General features: G+C 47.7%; 1 protein-coding gene across 4 annotated transcripts in view; it reads left to right on the forward strand.

Moving 5' to 3' along the window:
- The window catches only part of ap1b1 (adaptor related protein complex 1 subunit beta 1), a 25,371-nt gene extending 15,416 nt beyond the window's left edge, over positions 1–9,955 (forward strand). For all 4 annotated transcript variants that reach the window (XM_084468646.1, XM_084468647.1, XM_084468648.1 and 1 more), the window contains 7 exons: positions 1–112; positions 467–612; positions 1,092–1,221; positions 2,833–2,917; positions 4,008–4,094; positions 4,702–4,856; positions 8,499–9,955. The exon at positions 1–112 is cut by the window's left edge and continues 26 nt beyond it. In XM_084468646.1, the coding sequence (XP_084324772.1) occupies positions 1–112; positions 467–612; positions 1,092–1,221; positions 2,833–2,917; positions 4,008–4,094; positions 4,702–4,856; positions 8,499–8,573 (790 nt within the window). In that variant the 3' untranslated portion in view covers positions 8,574–9,955. The remainder of the gene's footprint in view (positions 113–466; positions 613–1,091; positions 1,222–2,832; positions 2,918–4,007; positions 4,095–4,701; positions 4,857–8,498) is intronic.
- Positions 9,956–10,000: the final 45 nt, after the last annotated feature.

Raw genomic sequence — 10,000 nt, forward strand, 5'->3', positions numbered from 1 at the left:
GGCTGTGATGCCGGCCTCCCTGAACGCCCCGGTGGGCGGAGGTCTAGGGGACCTGTTCGACCTGGGGGGCGGTGTGGGGATGCCCATGGGAACCTTCGTCCCTCCGAAGACAGTAAGTGATGCTTGAAGAAAAATTATGCATGTGATTTGTTCATGAATACCCAAATGATTATGGGTGCACAATAAAAACAGAATGATCAGTGACCAGTCAATGACCAGTCACAGTGCTGTTCCACCACCATGTTCTGTTAAGGTCAAATAAACAAGTTCTCCACATCAGAGCCTGACTGATTTCCATTGAAGCCGGCGGGGCAGGCATGGCTTGATAAGGGATTAAGGTGTGTGTGTGTGTGTGTGTGTGTGTGTGTGTGTGTGTGTGTGTGTGTGTGTGTGTGTGTGTGTGTGTGTGTGTGTGTGTGTGTGTGTGTGTGTGTGTGTGTGTGTGTGTGTGTGTGTGTGTGTGAAGTTGTGGCTCCCAGCCATGAAGGGTAAGGGTCTGGAGATCATGGGCACGTTCGCCCGCCGTGCAGGCGTGATCCAGATGGAGATGACCCTCACCAACAAGGCCATGAGCGTCATGACGGACTTCGCCATCCAGTTCAACAGAAACAGGTGAGGCCCGGCAGAGCCTTTTCATTGGCCCTCAGTTCAATATAATTTTCCTGTCAAAGAGCAGGGTTGTTTTTTATTTATTTTGTTGCATCTAAGATACAAATCTGTAGGTGATATGCATGTATGGTTATGGTAAATATACAGTACATCAGTAAGCATGAACAAGAGTGGGCTTATACTTATGTGTATATAAGTGTAAAAATGTACTTCTTGACTTGTAATGGGTCCTCTCCCTAATGTTTACTTTTTATTTGTGTTTGTTTTGATGTCCTGCAGACATATGTACCACCTTTGTTTATGTTCTGTAAAATAAAACTCAATAAAAAGCAAATGACAAAGAAAACACCTGCTAGAATTCATCATGTAAGTCCATCTCAAGTGATGGCTGGTAGGTTCGCTGACAATAGCTGAGGGAGTCAGTGACTTGTGGTGAGAAAGCGACATGCTAATAATGCTAACGCTACGATGATGTCTCCTAGCTTCGGTCTGGCTCCTGCCGGACCCCTCCAGGTCCCCACGCCACTCAGCCCCAACCAGACCATCGACGTCAGCCTCCCCCTGAACACCGTGGGCCCCGTCATGAAGATGGAGCCTCTGAATAACCTCCAGGTACTGTTAGGATGGAGCCTCTTAATAACCTCCAGGTACTGTTAGGATGGAGCCTCTTAATAACCTCCAGGTACTGTTAGGATGGAGCCTCTTAATAACCTCCAGGTACTGTTAGGATGGAGCCTCTTAATAACCTCCAGGTACTCTCTGTACCTTTTAGGAGTTTAAAGAGAATCCAGATGAAATAGAATTTGATATTTCATACAGAATTCATTGTGATGCGAGGGATTTCCCTCAGAGGTAAACGTAACACAAATGGTAATCAAATTGATAATACAAGTATATAAAGCCATGTAAAGTCTAGTTGAATGATGGAGTTCCATGAGGCGAGTATGAGCAGACATTTGTTGTAGCTGCCAAGGGAGGTGGTATCTTCTATACCTACAGGACAAGAGGGCTCAGTGTGGAATGTATCTGTAGCCGTGGGGTCGACTGTATAGAATGTCAGCTCTTTATTGAACACCAGCTCTATTTGAATAGGATCAGTGTGTCCAGAAGTGGTTTTATTGTTTGTTTGGTTAAAATAAAAGGGAGGTGTGAGTTTTGCAGCATCCTAATCTTTGCATGATTATAAATACAGTGTCTCACCTGGTGTGATCTTGTAAGACAGTGAGGCTCTGAGGGGTCATAGCTTCACTGTGTCTCACCTGGTGTGATCCTGTAACACAGTGAGGCTCTGAGGGGTCACTGTGTCACCTGGTGTGAACCTGTGTAATGAGTACAGACCGTATCTCTGCTCCTCACGCGGGCCAGCCTCTTGTTCACCCCAGGTCATCAACACCTGCAGCTGCCAAGTCCATCAGACGGCTCCTGATTTCATGGGGTGTCGGGTGAAGAGATGTGATCTTTAGGAAGAAAAGAGGGGTGGGTTTCTCAGTATAACACTACGGTGTGGGGGAATTTAGTTGATAGGATTATTAAAAAGCAGTCATGAGGCATATGTAGTTATTCTGGGTACACATTTTCTTTATAGAATTTGCAGAAAATGTTTCATCGTGATGGAAGGTTTAGTCTATATCGACAGCCCTACCTGGACCCACTACCCGGTCAACACGACTGTGTTGTCTGGCCCAAAGTCGTACATTTATATTGTATATCTTGATGAGTGAGGTTTAAATGAGTGCGGCTGGTCTCATTTGACTGGGCCCTGTTGCGGCTGCTGCCAAGCCCGGCTCATGAATGATTCAGACCCCCTGCAGGGCCCAGCTCCCCAGCCATTCTGCAGCCTAAACACTTCCACCTGATGGCTATCAGCGGCTGACCCCTCGGGGAAGAGGTGTTCCTGAACCTCCGTATCTTGATGCCATTTTAGAGTCAGTGTGGCAAAGCAATGTGGGACAAATGCAGCTTCTTTCAGCGTGTAGGACGTGTTGAGACGAACCTGCAGCCCAGCCTCAACAAAAAGGGACTAGGGGGGCCAAGTTGATGGGAGAAGTGAGGTGTCTGGGTCTGTTCCTCCTGCAAGGCCCCCCCCCCCCTCCGCTGTTCGGTGTGACTTCAGCAGCAGCTGTCCTCAAAGAGCCCTGTAATGACTCCTGGACAGCTGCTCATGATTTATCCCTCTTGTTTGTCCTCTCTCTCCTCCTCCTCCAATCAAATCCCGCTCCTCAGGTGGCAGTTAAGAACAACATTGACGTCTTCTACTTCAGCTGCCAGTACCCCATCAGCATGCTGTTTGTGGAAGACGGGAAGATGGGTGAGTGCTGCCTGTCCATGTCCCCCGCCCTCCCTCCCTCCCTCCCTCCCTCTCTCTCTCCCGCTGCCCTCCACAGTCCTCTGACACCACAGAGCCTCCGCAGTCTCTCCCTGCTCCCTACCTTCTTTCATAGGGGCCGCCCCTATGTGTAAGAGTCATGACGCAGGTCGTTTTAGCAATCAAGTCTCTAGGATTCTGGGAAAGACGTCACTACTGCTGGAACACAGCGTGTTCTGTCTCAGCCATAATACCAATATGAATAGGTCCAGCCCAAGGTCACATATCCTCATTCAAACGGTTCATTAATGGCTCATCCGTTGGGGCTGTAAGTTACCTGCTGTAATGAATACGAACAGATGCCATGTGCGAGTGCTCATGCTGATGGATGTCGCATACTTTATGGGACACCTGCCTCCAATTTTCTAATCAGCTATAATTGCTCAAGGGTTGGATGCGTTCAGTGCAGTCCCAATGTTTTTAATTTCAGTGTTTGGTTAACCTTTTCACTTTGGCAAAGCAAGTGTCTTTTCAGCCATCATTTCAATTAGTTCAATTGGTTGTTTACACTGAAACATTATTATATACTTTAATTAGATTGATCTCTCACGCCCAGAGGGAGTCAATCAATTGTGTCATTTTTGAGGCTGTTTGCCTCGCTTGCCCTCAAGATGCTGTAGATAGAATTAGAGTTTTAAAGGGAGCAGAAAGAGAAGAGAGTAGGATGTTAAACTAAAATGGCACACAGACTCTAAAACGCCCACCTCCCTCTCTGTCCCGCCCTCCTGTATTGCATTCACTTCGTGTGTCGTTCCGCTACGATGACACTGTGCGCAAAAGTGATTGACAGGCAAGATGAATTCTCCACACCAATCAGGGAAGAGATGTAACCACAAGTGCCTTCTATCTAATCTCATACAGAGGCAGGTGCAGTCAACTCAAGCTGCTATCTCATGGAGCCAAAGCCCATGGATGGCTTTGGCATTTCTAACAAATCACTCAAACTGTATATCTGGTAAATCATACTTCAGCACCTTTCAGGGGAGAGAGGAGTTTGGTCATGAGCATCGTTCTGTTTCTCTGTGGTATGCAGACCGCCAGGTGTTCCTGGCCACCTGGAAAGACATCCCCAACGAGAACGAGGCCCAGTTCCAGATCAACGACTGCCATCTCAACTCTGGTGAGGAGGAGGAAGAAGCACAATGCCGCCTCTCAATGCAGCACCGCAGCTCTAACACGTTGTCCACTCAGCGCTGCTGGCTCTGAGCGGACAACGAGGACGTGTCACATGGTGACTCATGAAGCCGCTTTGGTGTGAACTCACCGCCGTCCATCTCTAATGTTGTGACTCCACATGACAGGTTGCTTGCGTTCCAGAGACGTCCTGATACCTCTGATTGGCGTGCATCAGTATGTCCATGCCATCAGTATGTCCTGCCCTCCCCTCTGCAGACATCAGTGTAGTGCAGGGGAGGAGTCTGGGCTCTAGAGGAGGTCAGCGTCTGCTCTGCAGCACTGGCAGATCCAAGCTTAGGAGCACCGTCCGTCCGTTCTTACCTGTTATTCTCCCCTGTTATCTTTGCTAATCAGACACTTTTCCTATTTTAAAACCAATGCTAATATTTAAGTAATTGTCAAATGTGTGGGTTGTCCATTAAGTCCTAAGGTGTGTGTGTGTGTGTGTGTGTGTGTGTGTGTGTGTGTGTGTGTGTGTGTGTGTGTGTGTGTGTGTGTGTGTGTGTGTGTGTGTGTGTGTGTGTGTGTGTGTGTGTGTGTGTGTGTGTCAGACGCTGCCTCCAACAAGCTGCTGGGCAGCAACGTGTTCACCATCGCAAAGCGCACGGTGGAGGGCCAGGACATGCTCTACCAGTCCATGAAGCTCACCAACGGCATCTGTGTGCTGACGGAGCTCCGCGTTCAGACCGGGAGCCCCACCTACACGGTGAGCGACAGACACACACGCACGCACTCTTGGTCATGATCCCAGCCAGAGCTGGAGTCTGATTGGTTGGCAGGGGATGAGCAACGGTTGTGTGATTGCATGGTGTTGTAGTGATGTGTCGGGTGTGGGCGCGTGTTGCGTGTGTGGGGAGAGATGAAGACAGACTCTTTGTCCTCCACATCACTCTCTCAACAGGTTTTCATCCACACTTCCGTTTCCCTCTGTTCTCCATTACCACCGAGCGTTTGAAAAGAAATGACATGGAATCCAAGCTTTACTTTATACTCTGTTTACTCCGTATATGGCGGTCGGTGCTATCAGCGAAATGTTCGATTTCTATATCAGTTCTTCCTCCTTCTCTCAAAGATGTCCTGCTAAATGACCAGTATTTCTGTCCATGCTACTCGACTTCAGAGGCCTTGGATTGTAAGCCAGACTCAGTGGGGAGCCTTTTTCTTTTTCAACACGAGCATGCCTTGATAGATACTTAGTCCCCATCCTGGACCTCCTCTCCGCCGTCTGCTGCTGCCCTGTCTGCACTCAGTCAAGGAAAGCATTCATCACTGCCTGCCTCTCCTCTGAGGGCCTGAGAAAACAAGGCTCTTCGATTGGCAGAGCCAGACAAGCCAACTGATGCTTGAAGCTGAGCACTGGTTGTCTGTTAAAGTAGAAAAGTATAATTTTCCCCGGTGACCCAAAGTGTAAACTATTCTGTCCTTGAAGGGCTTCACGACATTAATATCACACGCTAATATACGTTTCTTTTTTGGTGTGATGGTGTGTGTGTGCAATTGGTATCACAAGTACCGACTGTAGCCTAAAATGTATTAATAATAATTGGAAAATAAATCACCCATATGTTTAATAGACCCCTCCACCAGCAAATAAAATAGTGAAAAAATACACAATATGTAATGATGGATGAGCTGTACCCTGAGGGTGTGTGTGGCCATCATCAACCCTATTGGGTGGTGTGGAAGGTGGTGAGCAGTAGTAGAGGACTATGTCTGTTTGTTGAGGGACGCAGCACCCTCTTAGTAGTTCAGTGCTTTCTGCACATTTGCATTATTTTGCCGACTCACTTTTGGTCTCCTTTGGAAAATTTAAAACTGCCAATGAGGAGTTTGTATTGAATACTCATGTTGTCAAAATCAATAAGATGTACTCAGTTAATTTGGCATCGTCTTACTCTCTGACACACTCTCTGACACAACTATTATGACTTTATCTACGTCTCCTCCCAATCCTCATCACCATGACAACACTGTGGTGAAGGACATTGGTACATCCCTCCCTCATCTTTATAAGTGAAACACATTTATTTACATTGCATTTATAATAAAGAATTAAAAGGTGTGTTAGACACACATTCGTTTTTTGTTGCTCTGGCAGAAAGTATTTTTTGGTTTTCAATAAACACATTGAGATAATGATCTATGACAAAAAACAAATGTTTTGGCCTAGATTGATCTATTTCTCCTTCCACACCAGCGCTGAGTGCTGCTCACACACTGCTCACACGGTGCCCCCGAGCCCCTCAGTGCATCAGCCACTCTGGGGATCAGGAGGGTGCATGCCCCCCGCCACAGATATTAGTGCCGGAGCCCAGAGATCACTACGGGAGCATGTGGCAGCCCCATTAGTTTGGCACTTTCCTCCCTTCCTAGGATGAGGTGTATTTGCATGTAAGGTGGAGGAACTGTTGTGCAAACGTGGTGAACTGTTGTGTCGCTGCCTTGCTGTCACTGGTTGGCACAGGTGTTTCGGGACAGCACTTTTTTATTGAATATGCGTTCTCCACAATCTAATTATTTTCAATAAGCAAAATAAATGATAAGGCTATTATTAGCCTGCAGTCTCGAGCGCTCTTTATCTCATACAACACTTATCCTATGAGTGTTGGTGTGCGCTCCGCTTGTTTGTTGACAAGATCAGTCACAGGCTGACTGAGTCGACAGCTACAAGTTTATCATCATCCAGAGCTGCTTGAAAATTTGACAGTGAGTGAAATATCTGTTAGTGAATATCTGGTGAGTCAGAAAACATGTTGCCCCTGTGTTTATGCAGTATATGTGCCAATGGTATGGCACTTAATATTCTGTAAGTAGTTCAAAAAATAATTTGAATTATATATATAATAATATAATAACTCGAATAATTTCTGGTTAGGTAGCTAGCTGAATAAATGTCTGTACCGGACTGGGTTTGCTGATCATCCTCCCTGTCCCTCAAAAAGCCATTATCAATATAATTTGCAAACATGACCTTGTTTTCCCCAAAAACACCAACCTATAATATGTAGCTAAATTGGCAAAATAATAATGCTATGGTAATAAATTCTGTCTTGGATGTTCACAGCATAATTTTCTCTGTATAAAAATGTAATAAACAAAATCAAAATATTGAGCAGGGTTTCCAGTGGGGCTGTGCTGCTTTCCAATATAAATGGTTTAATAACATAACATAAAAAATGTGTCTGAGACAAGTTTCTTGGTAATCTTGGCGCAAATACAGTTTCAGTGTGAATTCCAGCCGTCTGGGTTTCATAATATTGTTGCTTTCAGATCCACACAAATCCGTACCCTCTAAAGTCCCTTTACAGTTGTTTTTAACTGTATTCTGCTGGATGCAGGCACAGCTGTAGAAGGGTCTACCCCATCAATACATATACCATGAACATCCTCCAATATGACCGCTATTGAATGGTTGTTGAATCCTGAAGCAGTTCTCTCCGTTAGTCGATGTGAGCCGGAGGAGGGACAGCGTACGGCTGTGGAGGGACTAGCTGACAGTTAGTTAAAAATTACCTGAAGTTCCACCATTGTTAGTCGTGAAGTTAACGGGGTAAACGTCACGAGGCGCGTGGCTCCGCATAAACACCGGGGGGTCTCTCAGCGGGCGGCGTGGTCTGGGCTCACTGGGGCCCAGGAGGACCCAGACCTCCTAGTACCTGGCTACGTCATGGATCAGGGGGCGCAATGGGGATCTTCGGCAGTCACACCAGCTGTCTCTCTTTCTCAAGTGATTCTCCCGTGACCACTTGTGATTGGAGTTAGATTGGCTCTCTGCTGTGTTTCCGTGGTTGCACCTGCACACCGACCTAAACACCAGTCTGCTGTTCATGAAATGACCTTTACCCTTTAAAGATGCTGAACCCGGCCTGACACTGGTAACCCAGCAGCACAGTTTTTTTCATTGTTGTTATTCAGTCGTGTTCCTGATTCTGAGGCCCTCATCCTCACCGGGCCGGGACCCGGGAAGAGTCCCGGACCTGGTCTGGTCCTCACCGGGCCAGGACCCGGGAAGAGGCCTGGACCTGGTCTGGTCCTCACTGGGGGCCCGGGAAGAGGCCCGGACCTGGTCTGGTCCTCACCGAGCCAGGACCCGGGAAGAGGCGGGGACCTGGTCTGGTCCTCACCGGGCCAGGACCCGGGAAGAGGCGGGGACCTGGTCTGGTCCTCACCGGGCCAGGACCCGGGAAGAGGCCCGGACCTGGTCTGGTCCTCACCGGGGCCTGGGAGGAGCTCTGGACCGGGAGGCTCTGAGTGGACCCTCCTTCTGAACGTGGTCTCCATGATGCTGCTAACTGGCTGTATGATAATAATTAACCAGATGTGTCCTGATGTGTCCCCCCCCCCCCAGGTGTCTCTGAAGTGCCGGGCGGCCGAGGTGTCCCAGTGCGTGTTCCAGTGCTACGAGGCGGCGCTCAAGAACTGAACACACACACCACACACCCCACACACCACACACACAAAACACACACACACCCCTTTACTGCAGAGCCCACAACAGATAGACCCCAGGGGGGTCGTGACCCGAGGCCCCTGAGTGAGAGAAGTGGTTCTGCTCCGTGGTTCCCCCCCCCCCCCCCCGGACCCCTTTGTTTCATCTCCTCTTGACAGAGTGCTTTTCACGCTGGGCTGTCCTCCGTTTGAAAAGCTCTCACATTATGAATCCTGTTGTGTTTGTCGCCTCTGTCCCTCTCATTGTGATGAGGGACGAGTGTTAAAGCTGAGCTCCTCCTCTGCTTGCATGATCCTGTCGCCACGCGTCTCTACAATGAGTCCTCTATTCATCGTGTGAACAATCACCTGCAATTTATCTCTGCTGTAAACTCTTTCTTTTGGGGTCCAAACCAAAGCATTTTGTACTTCTCCACCGACTGCTCTGAAAAAAGGCTTCACCGTGTTGAAGGCCGCGGAGAGAGAGGCTTAAAAAACATGTTTGATTTGTAAGCGAGTTTGTTTTTAGTTAAGTGTGATTACTTTGGCTTGTACCTTTCTCTTGTTAGTCTGTCCTTATGTTGTGTTTCCTGCCCGCGGGACACAGCCGGTTTGCTGTGCTTGTGTGTGCCTCTTTCTTTCTCTTATTTAGTGTATTATAATATGAAGTGTGGACAGAAGGCCCTATTGATTCTCTCTCTCACACACACACACACACACACACACACACACACACACACACACACACACACACACACACACACACACACCTCTCTAATGCTCCTCATTCATTCCATTATTATATCCATGTCAGTGTGGTTGTGCAGAGTGTGTGTGTGTGTAGGGCAGTGTGCTGGTGGGCGTTGGTCTGAGTGCTTCTCATCCATCAGGTTCGTTCCTGTGGCCTCCCTGTCACCTCCCCGCCATGCAGTGTTTTTTTTTTTTTTTGTGCAGCCAGAGTGGGGTCAGGGGAATGTGGAGGACAGCTCTGATGGGTTTTGGGTTCCCCTCTACAGCGTTCTGATGACCACATGTCAGACTGTAGGCGGAGCTCCTCATTATGCATCGTCCCGTCTGATCAAAAGAAGCCCTGCGCCTTCATCTCATTTACCTGAAGGAGTTAAACGAGGCGACGCTATTGCTCCCCTCGGCTTGAAGTACGCACTAAATATGACATGATATTGTAGTCTTCGAAAACGAGTGTGCGTGTTTTCTCTCGGTATGAGTGTGTGTGTGGCAGTGGACAATTATATCCTAAGATTGTTTAAAGGAAACATGTTAATGGGGAGGGATGAATTATGTGCTTGATTTGACTTGATTTTGTTTAACGTGTGTACATGATTTCAAACAGAACTATTATTAAAACTGATCTATTCACACGTGTCTCCTTTATCAACCAAGAGATTCTCTTCAGTGTGTTTA

The sequence above is a fragment of the Micromesistius poutassou genome (assembly GCF_964030765.1).
Source record: "Micromesistius poutassou genome assembly, chromosome: 5".
NCBI lineage: Eukaryota > Metazoa > Chordata > Actinopteri > Gadiformes > Gadidae > Micromesistius > Micromesistius poutassou.